We start from the raw sequence: 23,615 nt of genomic DNA, 5'->3' as shown, positions 1-23,615 counted from the left end.
TTCAATTAAACACGATTCTGCCATGAGAGGTGTCGATTGATTACATTTGATTTAAATAATTACTAGTGCTGTCAAAATTAGCATGTTAACAGGGGTGGGACTAGGGTTGGCCACCCCACTCACAACTGCTGCTTCTGTAATTTTTTCTTGACAAGAAGTGCGTTTATTTAGTCGCAGAACGGTTTTACGACCACATCAAATGGGAGATTTTTCAGACGTGCACTTCAACTTCACTTCAGTGCCAGGCGCTAGTCAAACGAGTATGGAAAACGGTACAGGTGATGAGGAGCTTCAGTACAACAACAGTGAAGTGCGGTCAGATAAGTGGTTGTCAGGCCATGAAGTAATAGCAGCCAAAAAAAGCTAATAACGCAGCTGCTATGATGTCTATTAATCAAAGAACAAAAGAAAAAGAGGAAATCAATAACTTTTGTAGCTTTAAGGATTCATCTATACTTAATTTAGAATTTAGTGTCTGACAACTTTTTTGTATTTTTGTATATTTGCTACTTGATGAAGGGCACACGCTCATATCGCTCCTTCACACAGAATGCCCTTTTGTGTTGACAAAGATGTGATGCGGGCAATGGAATAGAAAAAAAACATGCAAGAAGAGGGGAGTGAGCTTCTTTTAACTTGAGCGCCGCATTTTTAGAATGCCGTTTCATGCATGAGACAAGAGTCAAATGCATCCATGTGTACATGGTATGTAAACAATGTAAAAAGCAGCGCAATCGAATAAAAAAACTTGTGAAGAACTACTGCTGTATGGCTGATATTTCATGTTTGCATCATGACGACAGGCAGAAAGCTGCTGTTCATTGTTTTTACACAACATTTATAGTTAATAATAGTCTACTGGTGTTATACCTTCAGTCATTTTGAATTTGAATTACCTTGACGTCTCAGATTTTTTTAAAGCATTTTCCTTGTATTAATTATTAACATATATGTAAGACAAGTTTGTACAAGATATAGTTGTACTTCATGCATCTTTTCATATTTAACGAGTGATTTGTTTAATATTTACATCATGTTGACACCTTTATGTGCTGCACTTGGAATAGAATTTTTTTAACTAAATAAAGAAAAAGTTACTTGAATCATGTTGTAGTTGCATTTTCAAGTTGACTAGTTAAAAATCATTAAAAAAAATCAAGAATTGGTCAAGCATTCTGAAAAAATTTAGATTTAAATTTTTTAATCTAGCTATAGACAATAGTTAAATATTAGGGGAAAAAAATAACAATTTTCTAGGGATATCAGTAATATTGGTATTAGTGATACTCACCTTCAGTCATAAAACATTAATTTGAACACTGAATTTGAATACTGCAATATAATAGTTTATTAAAAAACGTTAATGTTGGGTGGGATTAATTGAACAAATATGCAGAAAAATGTGTGATTAATATTTTTTTTTTTTTAATCGACTGACAGCACTAATATAAATATATATTTGGAAATTAATTTAGTTGTGAATATATTTATTTATAATAATAGTACAAATAAGTATATAAAAATTGCATGCTTAAATTTCAATGTCTTTTTACGAGGCTGTATTAAAGGGATATGAAAATGAAAATTCTGTCAAAAATGAAAATGTTGTCATTTATTACTCACCCTCATGTCGTTCCAAACACATAAGACCTTCATTCATCTTCAAAACACAAATTACGATATTTTTTGTGAAATCTGAGAGCTTTTTGACCCTGCATAGACAGCAATGCAACTGACACATTCAAGGCCTAAAAAGGTAATAAGGTCATCGTTAAAATAGTCCATTTGACATCAGTGGTTCAACCATAATTTTATGAAGCTACAGGAATACTTTTTGTCCGCAAAGAAAACAAAAATAACAAATTTATTCAAAAATTTCTCCTCTTAAGTGTCAATTTCTGCCACACGTTTACAAAAGTCACATGATGCATGAGTGTGGCGTTGCTAATGCAGGAGTCTGCGTTCTGACGTAAAACATCCATCTCTCTTAGATTTGAAGAATTGCAAGTGATCCTCTCAAGTCGCAAAATTGAAATCTTCAGACATCTTCCTAAGCTTGTAAACAAGGTGCAGCGCATCAGGGTTCTACGTCAGAATGCGTTGCGGAACATGCCGCTAAGACTGACACGGAAGAGAAGAAATTATTAAACAAAGTTGCTGTTTTTGTTTTTTTTGCACAAAAAAAAGTATTCTTGTAGCTTTATAACATTACAGTTGAACTACTGATGTCAAATGGACTTTTTTAACGATGTCCTTACTACCTTTTTAAGCCTTGAATGTGTTGCATTGCTGTCTATGCAGGGTCAGAAAGCTCTCGGATTTCATAAAAAATATCGTAATTTGTTCTGAAGATGAACAGAGGTCTTACAGGTTTGGAACGACATGAGGGTGAGCAATTAATGACAGAATTTTCATTTTTGGGGGAACTATGCCTTTAGGTTTTAAACAATCCGCCTGGAATCTGTTGAATTCTTTTGTGCTCAATATAAATATAGTCATCGTTACTAAAGTAACATGTTAAACAGATATTCCCGGATAAACCAAATAAGAAAAATCTCTGCATGTTTTTGATTAAAGAAAGTATAAACATTTTTCAGGATTGCGTGAGGATGTTTAATCCGTCTACCTTGTTCACAGCTGCTCCCTGTCCATCCTGCTCCACACTCACATTTTCCATCAGCAGGGTCACAGGTGGCATCATTGCGGCAGTTACAGGTTTGACTACAGTCAGGGCCATAGGTGCCAGCTTCACATGCTGTGACAAGACAGATATAGACACAGACAAATATGAAACTCTACACACAAGGAACCACAACACAATCTGAAATACAATGCCACCAGGTTTCCACATCAAAGGCAGAGCTGTAGCCTGCAGACACACATCAGGATGAGGCCATGCCGGCATTCGTTACTGCAAAGTGTGCCGATCCACACACAAACTCAGAGCATCTGTTTCATTGCTTTACTTTTACCTTACACAAAAGACAGAGGGAATGCTTTGAACAGGCTTCTTGTTACCATTTATTGTTACGAGATGTTGACCGCAGTAAAATGACTCACTGGTGTTGCAAAGGGGCCCAACCCAACCAGACGGACACTGGCAGTCTCCAGTCACGGGGTGACAACGGCCACCATTCAAGCACTGGCACTTCTGCTGGCACTCGAAACCATGATAACCCTCAGGACAGGCTGTTGAAAATACATGTGTAAATTCACTGGACTAGTTTTGGTGATACTATACCACATAACCGACTTCACCCCTTTTCCTCTCCTACGTTTTTCACAGTACATTCCAGTCCAGCCTGGTAAACAAGTACAGGCACCGCTCACATGCTCGCACGCTGCTTCATTCTCGCACTGGCATCTGTGGCGGCAGCCCTGGCCGAAGAAACCCTCTGGACACTCTAGAAAATGCATTGAAAACATCAGAAAAAGCTAGATTTGTGCTCCCTGGAAATATCAATGGTTGCTCATACTTTGATCACAGCGGGGTCCCGTGTAGCCTGCTTCGCAGTGGCACTGCCCAGTCACAGGGTCACAGCTGCCCACGCTGCTCCTGCAGCCACACTGCTTGGCACAGTTCGGCCCCCAGCGTCCCGCCTCACAAGCTGCCACAAAATATACATGCCCCATTACATCAAATAATTAATTCCCACTCTGCCACTATGAGATGAGCGAAGTAAAAGGACCAGATTTATTGAAGCAGTCAACTCATTTATTTTCCTGGCAGATGTTTCTCAACAAAATTCCTGTGGATTCACTGAGGGCAAAGATCGTTTATGTGAAGAAACCTAATGCAGGTGATTGCAATGGTTTGGCTGGAGTGTATGGTGAGACGGGGGTGAAGAAATAAATAAGGCAAAGTCGTAAACTGACTTTTCACTTCTTTTCCATTATTAATTTCCAAAGAGACTAGAATTAGCAAATATTTAAAATTACAACTTCATTATTTATTTAATGTTTTATTTGTTAGGGACAGATACAGTAAACATAGATGAAACTGAAGTAACAGTCATCCCATGCATGTATCATAGTGCTTGTAGCTGAAGCTAATTTGCAACACTTGTTCCTAGGAGGGCTTTTATAAATTACAGTTACAAAAAACAAGAAGTAATACACAAATTTACAATATAAGTACACTAAACATGACTACAAGCTTGTTTCTGTATCAGCCAAGATTTTGTGGCTTTTTTAAAATTATTATAATTTACAATAGATTTTAAATAATCAGGCTACAAATTCTAAATGTTACATCTTTCACTAAGAGAACAGTCTGAGTAAATTATGTTTTACAAAGTAAAAATTCACAGTTTCCACTAAAAGCCGCTCTAGTGGATCTACTGTTCCCTTGCAAACTCTCAAAAAACTTACATAAGGGCATAGGGGCAAGACCATTTAAACACAAACTTTGCATAATGAAAAAAGAAAAAGTGAGCAAAGCTCAAAATCTCGTATTTACTTAGGACCTAACAATGATGGCATCTTATTTCTAAATTATTAAACTGTTTATCAATTATATATATAAATTATATATCATATAAATTATTTATAAAGTTATTATATAAACAATTATGAGTTTTAGATTAAAAAGAAACAAAATACATTTTTTTACTAAAAATGTAAAACACAAGCTAAAAAACATGTCAGTGAGGTAAGAAATATACTGATTTATTTCAAATATAAATGATAAAGTAATACATACAGTATATTTATATAACACAGTATTATTTAGAATATGTATGTGTATGTATATATTTGAAAATAAATATCTAATTATATTTTGCAGTTTTGCTTCTCAAGTGTATTTATTTACCTAAATGAGAAAAATACTGATTATAGTTACTAATGCTGAAAATAATTTATGTAATTAGATCTTAGGTATTTAAAAATAAATGTAAAAAAATGAAAAAAAAAAAAACGAATAATAATAATAATCAATTATTGTTGTTATTATTATTATTATTATTATGTGTTGTTGTTGTTGTTGGTGGTGGTGTTTTGACACTGAAATAAGAAAAGTATTTATCTAATAATTATTACATTATTTTTTTAACAACAACAACAACAATAATTTATATTATTTCCTCTTCTTCTTCTTCTTCTTACTTAGTAAAAATAACAAACACAAGCCAAAAAAAATGTGCCACTGGAATAAGAAATATATTTATATAGTAATTATTACATTCTTTTTAAATTATTACTATTAAAGAACTTTATTTTTTATACATATATTTATATATATACACATTTTATTAAAAAATGAATATAAAATAATCATTTAATTTAATATTAATAGTTGAAAAATAATGAAATTATTATTATTAAATAAAATTATATATATATATATATATAATATATAACATAAAATTTTATAAAAACATTTATATAAAATTATATATATGATATAAAATAATAATTTATTTTAATATTACTAATTATAATTATATAAATATATATAACTTTTATTAACTTAATATTATTATTAATAATTATATTACTTATTACTTTTTTTTTAATTTATCAAATGTGTATTTATTTACTGAAGACTAATTAACATGGATACAAAATTAAAATTATTTTTGCATTGATGGAGGCAGTGAAGAGTTACAACATCAGATTCTGCTTGAGCTTTGCCTACATCAAAATAAGTATGTGACTGACTGGATGTGATGTAACGCCTATTAAAGTACTGGCAGAATTTTTGTTAATGAGCTCTTAAGTACGCCAACGCAGAGAACAGGGCAAAGGCATTATGCTTTATTTTAGGTGAACCTAAGGTGCTGCATTACAAATATACACAAAAGTACAAAAGTGTGTAGTGGCAAAGCATAAAGGTCTGGATTTGATTATTTTATGGGGCATTAGAAGACAAGACTGGGTAGTTGCCACAACATGACAAGCAAAGGCCAGCTGGTCCTGTGGGACCGCTCAGTTTTATACTGCATGGCCGTGGAGAAACTTTCTTGTAAAAGCTGAGCCTAAAGCAACATGTAGTAGTGCTAGATGTCAAAAAGGCTGTCTGACATCCGAGTAGCTGTGTCATATGTAGTACGCTTTTTTTCATTTCTAGGTTTGCCTTAGGTTCTAGACAAAGTACTAAAACTGAAAGAAGTTTGTACCTTTTGCGCAGTTGGGCCCCGTCCAGCCGTCTTTACAAACACAGAGACCTGTCACATGGTGGCAATGCCCGCTGTTTTCACAGGTGCAGCGCAACTGGCAGTTGAGGCCAAAGTGCCCAAATGGGCAGACTGATAGAAATAAAAAAAAGATTCACCACCATGTCAGTTTTTATTAACAGGATAAGTTAAAAGCTGAGGAAAGCTGACAGAAAAACACAAATATGCAACAGATGTTTTCTCTTACGTGTGACAAAACCACAAACTCATGGCAGACGTCTGGAACTAAACAGAGGTCTGATGATGAATAAAGATTATGAAAATTAAAGATGAAATCTTACCATTCTGACAGAGATTTCCCATGTATCCCGGTGGACAAATACAGGTGCCGTTTTGCTTATCACACAATCCACCATTATCACAGAAAGGGCATAGCTCTGCACATCCCAGCCCCCAACGGCCCTCTTCACACTCTGAACATTAAAAAAAAATGTTATAGAAGTTAATTCATGAAGGGATAGTCCAAAAATGTATTTTTAATTATGTAAAAAGTCTTAATTTTGAGATAAAAAGTTGCAATTTTGACATACTAAGTCAAAATTATGAGATAAAAAGACACTGTAACATGAAAAGTTGAATGTTTTTGGTCATAACTGACTTTTTAGGTCATAATTATGACTAATAATTTTGACTTTTTGAAGGATTAGCTCACTTCCAGAATAAAAAATTTCCTGATAATCTGCTCACCCCCCACACCCAAGACGTTCATGTCTATCTTTCTTCATTCGAAAAGAAATTGTGTTTTTTGAGAAAAACATTTCAGGATTTTTCTCCACATAGTGGACTTCAATGGGTATCAGCGGTTGAAGGTCCAAAGTGCAGTTTCAGTGCAGCTTCAAAGGGCTCTACACAATCCCAGCCAAGAAATAAAGGTTTTATCTAGTGAAAAGATGGATAATTTTCTAAAAAAAAAAAAAAATTTGACCACAAATGCTCATCTTGCATGACCTTTCCAACATTACTACGTAATGTGTGAAGTTGAGCTATTGCAAGACACAAGTTTGTGGTTAAAAGTATATGAATTTTTGTTTTTTTTAGAAAATGACTAATTGTTTTGCTAGACAAGACCCTTATTCCTCAGCTGGGATTCTGTAGATCCCTTTGAAGCTGCACTGACACTGCAATTTGGACCTGGAATGTTTTCCTCAAAAACCTTATTTTTTCTTTTCGACTGAAGAAAGAAAGACATTAACATCTTATCAGGAAATTTTTATTGTGGAAGTGAACTAATCCTTGATTAAACTAATTCCATCATTTTACTTTATCTAATAATTGACATAATCATTTTAGAATTAATCTCAAAATTTATCTCATGTATTACTTTCTATGTCAATTTCATACTTTTCCTCATAATTGACATAGCATGTCATAATTTTGTGTTTTATCTTAGAATAATGAAACAGCATGTTATAATTTGGGCTTTTTATCTCATAATTCAGTTTTTTTTCATACGTAGCGGAAATGGGCCTCCATACCTTAAAGGAGAAGTCCACTTCTAGAACAACAATTTACAAATAATTTACTCATCCCCTTGTCATCCAAGATGTTCATGTCTTTCTTTCTTCAGTTGTAAAGAAATTATGTTACTTGAGGAAAACATTTCAGGATTTTTCTCCATATAATGGACTGATATGGTGCCCCACATTTGAACTTCCAAAATGCAGTTTAAATGCAGCTTCAAATTATCTCAAATGTGGTTGTAAACGATCCCAGCCGAGGAAGAAGGGTCTTATCTACCGAAACGATCAGTTATTTTCATAAAAAAAATAACATTTAAATACTTGTTAATCTCAAACGCTCGTCTTGTCTTGCTCTCCCTGAACTCTGTGTACTCTGGCTCAAGGCAGTTGTCGAAAAACTCCAATCGTATTTTCTCCCTCAACTTCAAAAATCATTTCAAAATCACCCTACATCGCTGCAGAAGTACCGACCCAGTCTTTGCAAAGCGAACATGCAAAGAAGATCAAACACCCTTAACAAAAAAGGTAAAACAGTGATATAGGATGATTTTGAAGTTAAGGGAGAACATGAGATGGGAGTTTTTTGACGGGAAGAGTAAGACAAGATGAGCATTTGACATTAAAAAGTATATAAATTGTATTATTTTGATGAAAATAACCGATCGTTTCACCAGATTAAGACCCTTCTTCCTCAGCTGGGATCGTTTACAACTACATTTGGGATCGTTTGAAGTCGCATTTAAACTGCATTTTGGAAGTTCAAAATCGGGGCACCATATCAGTCCATTATATGAAGAAAAATCTTGAAATGTTTTCCTCAAAAAACAATTTCTTTACAACTAAAGAAAGAAAGACATGAACATCTTGGATGACAAGGGGGTGAGTACATTATCTGTAAATTACTGTTCTGGAAGTGGACTTCTCCTTTAAGTATGTTTTATTCAAAGTACAGAATAACATGGCATGATCCTGTTTATGCTAAGATCAGGGCTTTAATGAACCCAGAAAATATAAGCTGACATAACCAGATAATCAAGATAAGAGGTAAAAGTTTCAGAATTTGAAATCTGTATATCAATTTATCTTACTCATACTTGTCAACATGGGAGTCCTGACAGCATCCCAGCACACCTCACATTTAATCACAAACACACACTCTCAGCTGGAAGCCACTGACTGTTCATTAGCAGCTAATAGTCGTGTCTGGCTTGCTCTAACTCTGTGGCATGAAATCCTCTCTTTCTGGACTGCAGCTCATTATGACTTTTTGTATTTGAGAAAGAGCTCCTCTAATGGATTGGCCTGTGAGGAGGGATATATTACCACGGTTATGTCTGTGATTTTTGGCTCAGCAAAATGTGGCTAATAATAGACCTCCAAAATCACAGCAATTTCTCCTCTCTAAACTACCCTGTCCACTCCAAAACAGAACAGAATGAAAAGTCATTAATGGCAACACAATTTTCCTCTTTTTTAAACATGTACTGTACAGCAGGAAGAGATAGCAGAGATCAGCCTGTTTGATATGGTTCGGATGAAACATAATGATCAATTTGGAATATGATGGTTCACTTGCAAACTATTTGATAGCATTACACGACTCTCTGTCTTTGGTTTCTTGTTTTTTCTTTGCATCTCCATGTCCAGTTCTGTTTTTCTTACCTTTCTCACAGTGTTCTCCTGTCTGCCCAGTTGGACAGTGGCACTTTCCAGTCACTGGGTTGCACGGAGCTCCATTACAGTCACAAGATTGTGAACATCCAACTCCAAATTGTCCCAGAGGGCACTCTGTAAAAGACAGGACATGCCATTTTTTCACAGAGCGAACAGTGTAAGATAAACCTAATACTGTTTGTTTGAATATGAACAGGAGAGGTATATGTAGGTCCAATTAGAGGTAAATCTGATGGAAAAGAAATGTATAATGTTAAATGTTAAGGATGTGTTTACTGCAACACTGAAATGGTCGCACTCGGTGAGCTACTGACGCGCCCTGTTGCTATTTTTGCCACAGCACAACTTGGAAAATAAAATACCGATACAATGCCAGATTGTGCGGCTTAAGGTTGCAATTTTCAATCGAAGGGCAACAAGTGAAGCGATGTAGATCTTCACTGCTTTACTAGCGATAAGAAGAGGAGAAAAGAATGAGAAGATGCCTGTGGACGAATAAAACTTTCTGAAGACCCACGTCTTTGTTGTCTCCACTTTAGCCCTGATGCCTTTGAGGCCTTTAGTAGACCACAGCTACTGAAATAGCTTACAAATGGCAGAGACAAGAAATGCTAGATGCCATCCTGGCAGGATTTCACTCAATATCCGGGGTGTTTAGACTCTTTGTGGGGAAAAATCAATGGTACAGCATTTGGTTTAAGTCTATGCTTATATCAATCACCACCTATAAGCTCTATCAGTAGCTGTGATCATCATATCAGCATTTTATTTTCCGAGTTGTGTTGTGGTAAAAATAACAGCAAGTGTATGGCATTATATGGCATTAAAAAGTATTAAAAGACCAGCTTTTGATTCTGACAGTAAACTGAACATCCAGAGAAATGAATGGACAGGTCAAGCAACCACAGAGGCAACGAGTGAAACGCAGAGACAGGCCAAATCGACTCCCTTCACAGCCTGTTGTTTCTAATTGATGGCAGACATAGCACTCTGATCGTTTAATGACTTCCAGGTTGCGAGGTTTGACTGCCAGCTCAGTGTTTCTGTCGAAATATTCTGGATATTTCCGTACCCCCTGCCAAGTGGGCTCATGCGTGAAAGCTGCTGGGGCTCAAAACATCATGGCAATAGGACAATTTTATTTTATACTCATAAAACAGCATATATAGGTATCAATTCAAATAACTGACTGTCATCTGGCCCGGATATCATTAATAAATAAAAGCGTGCAGGTTCCAACATGGTTCTGAACTCTTTCTTACCTTAAAAGTTCTTTATTCTACACTTTTGTAGCATGTTTTTTATATCAGTTAAAACTTAAAGTTAAGTTTCTTTAATCAAAAACAGTCTTAGTTCAGTTTTAGTTTGTATTAAACAAGCCCGTTCTTGCACATTCTTGCAGATCAGTGAATGAATTTCCACTAAAATAGCAAAATAAATTTTTTTCCTGCATTTACAGCAAACTGGGAAATTATCTCCTTACTTTTAGAAGTTTGTTTTGCTATTGAGTACTGTAAGACTGATCAGACAAATTTTAGGCCGAAATCTGGAAATGAGCATTTTTAGAATTTCCGTTTTATACTGTCCTAAAGTGAATGGATTTTTTGAAGGGGTTTTTGGTTAAATTCTCGAAATAAGGTCTGTGTGTGTAACACAAACTCAAGACGTTGTCACATTTTATTCTACAACACAAAATACACTTGTAATATCCCCTTGTAATTTTTTAAAAAGCTTTTCCTAAAAAGCGGTTTCTAACAAGTGGCTAAATACATTAAACTTTATTAAGCCAAACAGGAAAACTAATCTACACTCTAGTCCACTTTCACAGCCTCATTGTATTTACAATCACACTATTGAAAACTATTCTAACTCAACTTTTAGGGAAAATATATTTTAAAAGAAGGCTGAAAGAGTTGTCCAGAGCCTAGTGATGGTGACGTTGAAATCATGCGACTGTGGTGCCCTTTTGATAAAACCAGCACGGTAGATGGTTTGAGCTAGTTTAAACTGGTCTGCACTGCAAAAAATGCTTTTGTAACTTAGATTTTTTGTCTTGTTTCCAGCCAAAATATAAAAAAAATCTTAAATCAAGAAGTCAAAATTAGAAAACAAGCTAAATAATCTGCCAACAGGGTAAGCAAAATAATCTTATTTCAAGAAAACATGATTGTTTGGCTTGTTTCAACTAAAAACTCACTTAATTTTGACTTGTCTAGAAAATCTTTCTTGATTTAAGAATTATTTAGATTTTTTTTGGGCTGGAAACAAGACAAAAATTCTAAGTAAGAAAAGCATTTTTTGCAGTGTGGAGCATCTTAAACCAGCTCATGACCAACTAAGGACCAGCTTAAACAAGCTCAAACCAGCTAGCATAATTCAAAACTTACCTAACCATCATATGCTGCTTTTTTTCAACAGGGTGTAGTTAGTTTATGGTTTTTTACTTCTGGAGATTGCTTCAAAATTCAAAAAAAGTTGTGTTCATTTGTGAAGATTATCATGATGAACAAAACATGTTAGAATCCTAAACCTTTGTTGGCCACATAGCATATTTTCCGCAATAATCCAAAAGCCAATGGAAAAGTTTAGTTGGGTTTTTGTCAAGCGAACAGGGTGATGATATTTTCCGTGTTGGCCTACAAAAATACGAAATCAATATTCTAGCAATATATGACTAAACTTAGCATTTAATTATGTGGATTAAGCACTGTTTTTCCCCTGCTGACCATGTCAGAACTGACCTGCAACCTGCACAAAGTTAATCAAAGATGAAAACATTCCTGTTATTCAAGACATTTCCCCTTTAAAATCTGTTTCGCAACATGTTGGGCTGTGATATTTATTCTAGATCTTCAGTTGAGTGAAATACAGGATCATATCTGTGTTAAGGGAACACGCTTTACCAGCAAGCCAAGAGATAAAGGTATTTCCATCATGTTTTCCGGTGTTTGGCAGATGTGTTTGGCCTGGCCCGCTTATGTTTTTCATACTGTCAAACGCTAGTCAGCGAAACTTACACAATGACTCTCAGAGATGGCCATAAATCTATTTTTATGGAAGCTCTTCTAGCACTGTGTATTATGAACACCACTGCATTTCAGGTAATGCATTACTTTAACTCACCCTGATCGCAGTGATCCCCATACACACCAGCTGGACATTGACGCTGACATTGGCCGGTCATGTGATGGCAAGACACTCCTGCTGGACACTGGCATTTTGATTTACATCCTGGACCGTAGTAGCCACTGTCACACTCTAAAAACACAAAGAACAACAGATAGAACACACTTGCCACACATAAGTCAGCCAAGTGAATGGCACCACCTGAACTGACCCAGGTTGCAGGTCTTGCCCTGATAGCCAGGTTTGCACACACATGTTCCATGACGTCGATGGCACTCAAGTGTGTTCTGCTGCACGCACTGACACTCCGATGAGCAGCCAGATCCATACGACCACTTGGGGCAAGCTGGAAAAGACATTGTGTGGGACATTCTGTTACAACCAGGAGAACCATCGGATGTTAAAAAGATAACATGATTAACCAAAATATGACATGTTCCTGGATCAACGACTGGAACAACAATTCTCTAAATCAATGTAGCACTGAATTAGATGTTAAGTTGAGGTTTAAATCACACTGAAAATTGGAGAATCTAATTTAAACCCTGAAATTAAGTTTTAGGGGTAAACCTAACAATAAGGTTGCATTTGTTAACATGAACTAACAATGAATCATGCTAAAGAATGTGACTTTATCACGGCTTTACACAAACTTTATTCAATTTGTGGAGGGAAGTGTAAACAGAAACGTTTTCATTTGTGGTCTCAGACATTTGGACCCCGCTGTATCTTTTTCCTTTGATTTTATGGTTATGGTTTGGAATAGGATTTGGTCTTTGATTGCTTCATAGGAATGCTGTGAAAGTCCCGAAAAAGATGCTGACCCAGGAACATGTCCTACTTGGCTAAATCACACTGTGTAAGTATCTCCTGGAGTTTTAAGTCACTGTCGGTCTGATATAGGCTACTTACGTAGGTGACAAAACCTGCCATAGAGACCTGGATCACACAGACAGGCTCCATATGTGCGATGGCAACGTCCATTATTAGCACAGTTACATTTCTTGTTGCAGTGCTTTCCATAAAGTCCCTTCGGACAGCCTGAAGAACACAGAATAAAAATTACACACTTCAGCTTTAAAAGTGCAGTATATAATCTTGACAGCTAGTGGTGGAAAATGGTACTGCAGTCCAAATTCAAAATATTGTTTCTCCCGTCCCTTCTCTTCCGACTCGAAGTTCACGTGGGTTGCCAGATTGAGCACCAGCAACTGAAATGAACGCAATTGACCCTTTCCAAACAGCTTGATTACAGGCGATGATCTGCCCAATCATAACGCCAAATCCACCATTCAGTCCAAAAAACTAATCAGACAAGAGAATAGATTAACTTTGGTGGATTTCAACTTGAAAAATGGTGTGTATTGACGTCTTTTCGCAGATTAAAGGGGTCCTATTATGCCTTGATTTTGTTTTAGGGGTGTACTAGGACATGCTTTCATGCTTGGTGGTTCAAAAAACACATTATTTTTAACATAATTTACATTATTACAATACATTTCTCCCAGCCTGGCACAAAAGGCTCGATTAGTTCCCGGGTAAAATGAAGGCCCGCCTTCCGAAAAACCCACTGTGTTACGATTGGCGAACAGCTTAGACGGTGTTTCAGTACTGCCACGCCCCTTGTCAAAGAAGCAAGTTCCGTGTACAACTGTCAGCACAAGCTAGATTGAAGTGTTTCTTACGTTTTAAATATCGATATTTTTCTTACAAAAACACACAGATTCGCTACAGGTGCACCGCCTAGAAATTTAAATGCCCCCCAATGGAGGTGCCCTGGAGCCACACTGCATTGCTAAAGTTAGGCGACTATTCTATTTATCTCTGACTTTCGTCGATACGCGATAAAATCGTCTATCGGCACCAACTCTATGGCAGCTGAGCTACTGAACAAGCTTGTTAACTCCTTAAAGTGCAACACATGGATCATTCATAACTGTGTACGAAAACAATGACAAGTGCTTGCTGTTTTACTGCCTCTATTGTTAATTTCTATTGGAAACTGCAGTGATATGTACTTCAATATACAAATATATGTATTTCATGTAGTTTCATCATGAGATCAGGTAGCCTTTATACCTGTGAATGTATCATAGTGCTTTTATGCTCTGTACAGCACCTTTAAATTAATGGTTAACATGAACTAAAATTGTATGAATGTAATTTAAGACAAAACACAATCTAAACATGCTAACAGTGATTTGAAACAGCAGATTTGGCACAGATACATTTTCATTTTAAGCTGTAATCTTGCAGTCACTCACCGTCCTGGCACAGGTCTCCACTGACTCCAGGTGGGCAGCGGCATTTTCCGCTAATCGGGTCACAGGTGCCACCGTTTTTGCACTTACAAGTGAAGGAACAGTTTCTGCCAAATGTTCCCTCTGGACAGGCTAAAACAGACAAAAGAAAGTGTTATTATAAATTAAAATAATATAATAAATAAAATAATAAATTGTAATAATATTTTATAATATTACTGTTTTACTGTCATTTTTAATAAATAAATGCAGCCTTCGTGAGCTTTAAAGAGACACTAAATGCCCATTTTCACAAGTTGATATGATTCTGTAGGATCTTCATGAAATGTCCGCAACATACTTTGTTAAAAATTCCTCAATGTTCATGTAAAAAAAACACCCTTTTCACCTTGTCAAAAACAGCTGTTCACAGCAACCCATTTCGGTGCATGCCTCTTTAAATGATAATGAGCTACTGCTCACTCCACCCCTCTCTTCCATTTTTGTGTATTCAGTGGCGCAAAACCATCAAAAACTCAGATTTGTGAAAATGACGACTCTTATGTTCACTTTTACATCCAACTACAACACCTGCATTGCTTACGAGACGTTGTTGCTACAGCTGCTCGAGCATGGAGAAAATGGCGGATATCGTACAACTGGCTGAGGGCAGAAATATGGTAATATTGGACACTCCATCAATGGTCATGGGCGGGACCTGAACAGTATGATGTCATACTGCTCTGAAAATCAAAACGGCTTGATAATTGAGACGTTTTTTTAAGATTAAAAAAAGAAGTTTTTTATCACTGTAGGGTGGTTGTGTTTACACACTGCTAAGACACATTTATAAAAAAAAAAAAAAAAAAAAAAAATCTCAAAGTTAAAGGTTGGACAAAACATAAAGTACACACTTTGGTTACAAATGATTGCTGTCCAGCCATCTGGGCAGTCACAACCATCTCTGTCAGTGTTACACTGTCCTCCGTTAGAGCAGTCATCGCACGTCAGGCTGCAGTCATGGCCAAATGTCCCGTTCAAACACACTGTGACAGGACAAAGGTAAGGTTAACAAGACGCAAGAGCCACTAATAATAAATAAAGACACTTGACATCACAACAAACCAAATTTCTCAGAAATGGTGCTTTCTGCCCGCAGCTCTCCAAAGCCGTCATCTTCATAGTCATGATAGCGCTCCAGGGGTTGTGGGTAATCCTGGAGGAGGGTGAGATGAAGGAGAGGTCTCTCAATCACCACTGGACTGGACAATTCCTCAACTGCTCTCTCCAGGGCTACACAGAACAGAGAGAGAGAAGTTGATATATTGACATTATCAGTGTTGTCTTGCTGTAACACCAAGTATGCAAGTAATAATGTCTGTTATTACTGCAAAATAAGCCTTGACAGGATGATTAGATGTTGTATGATACTGAATAGGTTTATCAGCTAGCTGAACAATATCCTGCTTATTGGACAGATACTTATTAAATACCAAATGCACATTCTGTACTCAGATGCCCATTAGCTTTCACAAAGTGGTTGCTAGTCTTCCCATATGACAATATTAACTATATACACATATATATTGACAAAAACAAAGATAGAACTACTGTAGTAGTCAAATCACAAAACAACACTTCTTACCATTATGATCTTACAATAATGTGAATATTTAAATACACATTAAACATATAAGAAAATTAATAAATAATTCAAGCTATGTACTTTAGGAAATCATAGCACAACTACGTAGAAAATTAATTACACCGTTTAGCATTTGTTTTACAAAATTATTACATAGTTGTCTGGAATACTCGACTCTGATTGGTTGGTATTCTGAGGTCAAGTAGTTTTGTACGATGGACTTCAAATTATTTATTTGAGTGTTTATAAACTCTTCATATGTTTCAACCCATTTTCTATACTAGGCTTTAACAGTCTCTATTAAATAAAATAAAACATAAAATGAAAAAAAATTATATTAAATTATATATAAAATGAAATAAAATAAAATGTAATTTAAAAATGAAATAAAATAAAACATTTAATGAAATAAAAGTAAAATAAAAAAAGAAAAAGAAAATTAAAAATTAAATAAAAAAATACAGTAAAATAAAAATAAAGAAAAGAAAAAATTAAATAAAATAAAATATGCAATAAGATAAAATGAAAAGGAGATAAAATAAAAATAAAAAATACAATAAAAGAAAATTTAAATAATAAAAATAACATAAAAATGAAATTATAAAATAAAGTGAAATGGAATAAAATAAAATAAAAAATGAAATAAAAATACAATTAAATAAAATGAAAAGGAAAATAAAATAATAAATAAAATAAAAATTAAATTAAATTAAATTAAAAATACTACTACTAATTACTTATTTGTTAAGTACCAGATATAATAACAGATAATGTAGTCAGCTAATTGTTATTACAAACAAACCCATTCACAACTGATGCAGCACATAGGGTTTACTTTGCAATAATGGCCAGATGGTTGTACAGTACATAACTCCTTACAGATTTGACCACAGAACGTTGTGATTGAGCAGAATCAAGTATTCTAGAAAGCTGTGTATGAAGCAATCCTAATGCGCACCACATACAGTAACTGATACCCACTATGTCCCCTACGGTGTACTTACGAATACACGAGTGTCTGTCTTCAGCAAGCCGGTTTCCAAACTCACAGAAGCAGTGATAGGAGCCAGCTGTGTTCTGACAAGTGTGCTCGCAGCCCCCATTATCAGACAGACACTCATCCACATCTAAACACCAGTGGAAAACACAACACAATGTGACTGGACTGTGATATAACTAGCACTGTTTATTATTACAGCACATTGCCAATGACTGATACGTCTCCTCACTGCTCTTTAAGAGTCAATCAGAAGTAAGATTGTGAAGTACCGTCACATCCACATCCATCAGCGTTGAGTCTGTATCCTGCCCTGCAGTAGCACTCATAACCTCCAGGGTAGTTTGTGCAGTCCTGCTCACAGCATGAAGTTCCCTCTTCGCATTCTTCCAGATCTAAAGCAAAAAAAGCAAGACAGGAAATGAGGCCACGAGCCATCGGCGTGTATTAGGACAGAGTATTTACATAAGCAAATTTCCAGTTATGAAGAGGGGTTGTTATTTGGAGACAACCTTCTGGGCACAGCCAGAAAAACACAAGACTGCTGAGATCCAGCTGGCTGACATTTGCAGGAAATAGTCATTAATATTGTTTAAGGAATGAATGATGATTTTAAAGGTTAATCAGTGCAGCTGGATGCACGCTGAATCCAAGAGATGGATTCCATTGGAGTTATTCTGTAAAAACCTGCACACTCACCCAAACAGTTTTTGAGGTCCTCTGCCAGCTGATAACCCTTGTTACAGCTGCAGACGGCTCCAAGTGTGCCGTGCTGACAGTGGTGTGAACAGCCACCGTTATCGGAGTCACAACTATTAACAATCTCCATTTCAATACCTATAGAGAGTTAATAAATAAAAGGAACAATTGTTCAAAAATGATTATGAACGTAGCATGAATGGCACTGCATTTGATAATAAAGAAGCCAGCTATGTGTCATTTATTTCAAAATTTGGTTGTCATTTTCTGGTTGTCTGGTTGTCAGTTGTGTTCGGGTCAAATTGACCCGGAAAAGATTTTCTTTTTCCCGAAAATACTACTTAATGTTTTCACATTGGACTCAAACTTACTGACTTTGTTCAAACTGGGTATAAGTACTTCTCTGAAATTTTTTCCGAATTTTCATAATTTTTTGTGGGTTTTATTTCACCTAGTCACACTTGTGGTGTTCTCGGTCAAAAATGACTCCAAACAACTGCTTATAAATCTTTTATTATGCTATATTATCACCAAATATTGGATTCAATCTTTTTGTCAACTTGTTTTCTTTCATTTAGGACTGGTTTTGTGTTTCTATTTGCATCTGATTAATTGTAGGCCTCATTTTTCTGAGAGAAGGCACCTCGTTTTTTGAGTGAAAAAATCTTTTTTAATGAATAATTTTCACAATATGAGATTAAAAAAAATGAAAATTTGCACTGTGTATCACACTAGTGTGCTTTAATGTTTAAGCAGGAAGTTTGCTTTTAAATGCTTTTATTTTGTACAAAATTGCAAAAAGCCACACAACTGCTCATAAATCTGTCATTATGCTATATTTTCACCAAATACTGGATTCAATCTTTTTGTCATCTTGTTTTCTTTCAATTATGACTGGTTTTGTGTTACTATCTGCATCTGATTAATCGTAGGCCTCATTTATCTGAAAGTAGGCAAAACTGTACAAAATTGCACAAAGTCACACTTGTGGTGTTCCCGGTCAAAAATGACCGGACTCAAAACGAGGTTCCTACTCTCATCGCCTGTGTACTCTGGCTCAAAAAAGTAGAGTATGGCGAAAAACTTCTTTTCTCCTACAACTCCAGAATCGTCTGACATTGTTGTACCTTTTTGTTTGTAAACAGCGTTTGACTTACTTGCACTTTCTTAGTCTTTGCGCGTTCGCTTTGTAAACACTGGGTCTGTAGTTTCACCTACGTTCTGCGTGACCTTTCGACGTGATTCAGTAGTACGTAGTATCGTGGATGCGCATCCCAGAGCTAGTGCTACACAAGCTTTTGCGCTTAAAAAGTATACTTTTTTTTTCCCGAAAAAAATGACAGACCATTTCGCTAGATAAGACCCTTCTTCCTTGGCTGGGATCTTTTAGAGCCCTTTGAAGCTGCATTTAAACCGAAAAATCGAGGCCCCGATGAAGTCCATTATATGGAGAAAAATCCTGAAATGCTTTCCTCAAAAACCATAATCTCTTCACGACTGAAGACAGAAAGACATGAACATCTTGGATGACAAGGGGGTGAGTAAATTATCTGTAAATTGTTGTTCTGGAAGTGGACTTCTCCTTAAAAAATTAAGATGCCAAAAGGAACGTTTATTAAGACCCAAAATCTAAAAGGGCATTAAGATATCTTTAATACTTCTTGAGTTACAGACATGCAAACTTTGGTGAAAAAAAAATAAAAGTACTGTTTTCCCATTTTTGAATGGTCAACACTGGCACATAATGTATCAAAGATGGCTAAAGTCAACAGACCTACCGATCTCTGTGTAAAAATGACATCATGATGCTGCCATCGTTCCAAAGTAATGACAGCTGAAAATTCAGATTTGCCATCACAGGAATAAATCACATTTTAAATTATACTCAGTTTTGAACCGTAATATTATTTCAAAATATTTTCGTTTTTATTGTATTTTGTAATCAAATGACTGCAGCCTTGCTAAGCATAAGAGTTCTTTCAAAAACAGTAAAACATTAAACTTACCACCCAAAACTTTTTAATGGTAGTATAGTTAAATCGCTATAGTTATCACTTATGATCAATTCTCTTGATAAAGTATCATTACTGGAAGTATGAATAATTCACACTTGACCCACCAATCCCTACAGACCACTGTGGTATGTTTTTGTGCTTCTCTGAACCATGTGTAGACGTGAATTAAGTGAAAGGTAACTCACGGTAACATTTCCTGCCATCAGAGCCCAGCTCATACCCCGGATTGCAGACGCATGAGAAAGAGCCCGGAGTGTTCCGGCAACTGTGAGCACACGCCGCCAATCCCGTTTCACACTCATCAACATCTGAAACACACCAATTACAAGTTACTGATGATGCCTTTTTGTGTTTATACAGATATTTAATTAGGCGTGAATCCCACTCTGGATTTGTTGAGTCAGTTTCAGTTTGACAAACAGAAATATCTGCCTCATACAATCACTTAAATGAAAATCAATGAATGCAACCTCTCAAGCGCTAACTGGTTCCATCATGACTTCAGAGTGGAAATCTCTGCTCACTGTCTACTAAGAAGATGATCCATGTTTTACAGCTTTCAGCCATCTAATCAAACAGTGCTTCCACTGTTCTCACACCAGAGCAAATAAACGTCTTTAAAAACTTCTTTGGAAAAAGAGGATCCAGCACATGAGAGAGCATTTAATACTTTCCTTGACAGTGTAACTGAACCTTAGCGTGGTGGAAAAGCCCTTCAGTGCTGCTGTCAGAAGCTTTTACCTTCACAGTTCTTTTGGTCCTGGGCCAGCGTGAAGCCTTGGTGACAGCTGCACACAGCATGACCGCCATCACTGCGACATAAGTGCATGCAGCCGCCGTTCCTCTCCGCACAACGGTTCCTCACTGAAACACATGCAATCAGATCTTATAAGTCATTTCGCTGGAAGTCTCCCTGACGCACACAAACTCTCATAATCTTGTCAACACAGTCCATGTAATACACATACAGAATTTCTGCATCTGAGTTCCCATACTTCTCTGGCCAGCTCTTTTGCCACAGTCACATTATGACATAAAACACATCATACATATACAATGCAATTCTGAGACCCTTCAGAGGACAGATTTTATCCAGAACAAATAAGAAAAGGAAAAAAAGTGTTTTTAATGTATGGCGTGATATACTGCATTGGAGAGCAACAAATAATGTTAGGTTTATACCAGCCATAAACTTAGCCTTCAACACATTTTATAGATTTGGGTGAGCAAATCGGGGTCATAGGGTTCATAACCAGAGAAAACCTTATATTAACTAAGTGCTGAAAGTTAGTACCATGGTAAATTCAACTTTTAAAAGAAGTACTAGCTTTGGAGCATCATATAAATACTACAAATATGATATTCATTGCTGATATACTCTTAAACGTTTCACCTCAGTTGTCTGTACTTGTGTGTTTCAGTAGTGGGGATTTTACAATGACTTTTTCTATACATTGTAGGTGGAAAACAGTATGTCGAATTCATAGTAATTCATAGTAGTACCTAGTAGCTACTTCCACCGAGTTTCTACAATGTGCATCTGATCTCATGAAGCATGCAACTGATGCTGTAGGTCATGTAACAATAACAACATAATCGATGTAGTACATCCAGAAGTAATTTAAACTATATATTACATACTTTTATACAGTTTGCAAAGTAAACTCTTCATCAGACGTAGTACCTGCTTAGACTGTATGTGATTTCTGATTTATGACTAAGTCATTGAATCATTCACTTAAGCAATTTGTTCGAAATCACAGATTTACTTGGCAACGCCATTAGTGTGTCTTGCTTAGGGATGCGTAACTTTTAATTCTGCTTCATGCTGAACTCTTTTTAATGGCGGGTCAAAAAGACAACTGGCAGTATGGATCTTAACAATTAACTAGTAGGGCCCTATGAAGTGAGTTTTATTTTTTACCAAATTTCTTTGTGTGTGTGTGTGTGTGTAAATTTTGTACTTTTTGTAGGCTCTGTTTTAATGGTTAAATTAAAAAATATTAATCAAAAAACATGTCATTAATTAAAATCATGAAACTTTAAACACAATTTAACTGCAATTTTTAAAATGGTTAATACAAAATGTAGTTTTAAGGCCCTATGAAATACTCTTTTTTTCTCAAATTCAGTTGTATTTTTGCCAATAAAATTAATAACCAATTAATTTATTATTTTATCTTTTTTTTTAACATCTTTCTGGTAAATAAATTCTAATAAATAATTTAAAAAATAATGTTTTATTATTAGCAGTAGTAGTACTATCATTACGTCAAGTGTTATATTTCTGTCACAATTTCTTCAAGTTAAACTGGATATTTATTTTGACGGGTTGACCTTTGTGTGTGTATATGATGTTTTTTTTTTTCAAAAGAAATGGTAAAATGCCCATAAAGTGACTTTCAGAGAAGTTCTAAAGATTATGTTTTGTGTGTAGTAAACAAAACCGTCAAAAAATGTCTGCGCCATTCATTCACACAGAGAAATGCAAAACACCCAGGTTCATATTTAAATAGTATTTTTGCCTCAATATTCACAGACACTAGTCCATATTGCGTTTTGATTTAAGTGTACTGACCTACTTTTGATTTATTCATCCCAAATTTGGCAAATTCTGTGACATTCTGCGTTATACAGTAAATTCCAGTTTTATTACTATATTGCGTGCTGTCTGCATTTTCCACATTGTGGAAATCATAGAGCCCTAAACTACCAATATTAATATAAGTTACTCAATATTAACTTCTTGTTTATTTAACTGTTGTATAAAAGCAGTATCACTAAACTGTTTGTAGTCATATCCACCTTTTTTAACACAGAAGTAAACCATTTCCTGCAAATATGTGAGAATTTTGATCCAAAATAGGTAAATAACCTGAAAAATAACAACATGCAGTAAACTGTACAATTATTTGTCATCCCTAACCATGCTACAAATTAATTTACTATGGTATTAACATCAGATATGTTCACTGTAGCATTGCACAGCCATAGTAGAGTTTTTAAGTATTTTCTAAATATTAAACTAACACAACGACTTTTGTCCCAGATTCATCTGTACTTTGATCACAACAGTATGAAAACAGTTAAATGACAATGTTAGCCATTTGCTGAATTGCACTGTCCACTGCTCTCTCATGAACCCAGCTGCTTGCATGTTTTTTGTCAATGTCAAACAGATACTAGTTACACAATAAGATACACATTCTCTCTGTCCCTTGTTCTTTCCCCTTGTCTTCACCTAACTCTCAATGGTAACACTTCATAGGGGAACAACTGGCTCTGGTGAGTGTCAGGACACTGGATCTGTGAGCCTGTGTACAGTGAATATGAATTTTGGCAGACACTCTGGAATTGACACAGTGTACGCCAAACTGATGATGCTGTAGTCTGAATAATACAAGAGTTTCTCAGTGAAAACGGCTATTTAAAGAAGGCCAAAATGCACAGCGGTTTCAGATATTGCTGTTCAAGTGACTCACGCTGCACTGAGGTCTGTTTTCATGTTCATTGTTACTGGAATCCTTGACCGTGTTATTTAGGTTAATAAATGCTTGTGAGCTGCACCAATTTTTGAAAGTAT

At 35.7% G+C, this 23,615-nt stretch overlaps 1 protein-coding gene across 2 annotated transcripts in view; it reads right to left on the bottom strand.

Moving 5' to 3' along the window:
• megf6a (multiple EGF-like-domains 6a) overlaps window positions 1-23,615 on the bottom strand; it is an 80,683-nt gene that overhangs the window by 8,964 nt on the left and 48,104 nt on the right. For both annotated transcript variants that reach the window (XM_051096369.1, XM_051096370.1), the window contains 18 exons: window positions 20,774-20,896; window positions 20,218-20,340; window positions 18,018-18,155; window positions 17,591-17,713; window positions 17,326-17,448; window positions 15,802-15,969; window positions 15,591-15,722; window positions 14,701-14,829; window positions 13,349-13,477; window positions 12,648-12,782; window positions 12,434-12,568; window positions 9,299-9,424; window positions 6,458-6,589; window positions 6,120-6,248; window positions 3,477-3,608; window positions 3,276-3,404; window positions 3,061-3,189; window positions 2,627-2,755 (listed from right to left, as the gene is read on the bottom strand). In XM_051096369.1, coding sequence (XP_050952326.1) covers window positions 2,627-2,755; window positions 3,061-3,189; window positions 3,276-3,404; window positions 3,477-3,608; window positions 6,120-6,248; window positions 6,458-6,589; window positions 9,299-9,424; window positions 12,434-12,568; window positions 12,648-12,782; window positions 13,349-13,477; window positions 14,701-14,829; window positions 15,591-15,722; window positions 15,802-15,969; window positions 17,326-17,448; window positions 17,591-17,713; window positions 18,018-18,155; window positions 20,218-20,340; window positions 20,774-20,896 — 2,364 coding nt within the window. The remainder of the gene's footprint in view (window positions 1-2,626; window positions 2,756-3,060; window positions 3,190-3,275; window positions 3,405-3,476; window positions 3,609-6,119; window positions 6,249-6,457; window positions 6,590-9,298; window positions 9,425-12,433; window positions 12,569-12,647; window positions 12,783-13,348; window positions 13,478-14,700; window positions 14,830-15,590; window positions 15,723-15,801; window positions 15,970-17,325; window positions 17,449-17,590; window positions 17,714-18,017; window positions 18,156-20,217; window positions 20,341-20,773; window positions 20,897-23,615) is intronic.

Source organism: Labeo rohita, chromosome 23 (assembly GCF_022985175.1).
Source record: "Labeo rohita strain BAU-BD-2019 chromosome 23, IGBB_LRoh.1.0, whole genome shotgun sequence".
NCBI classification, from domain to species: domain Eukaryota; kingdom Metazoa; phylum Chordata; class Actinopteri; order Cypriniformes; family Cyprinidae; genus Labeo; species Labeo rohita.
Note: the sequence above shows the minus strand (reverse complement) of the source record. Positions and strands in the feature narration are given on the sequence as shown.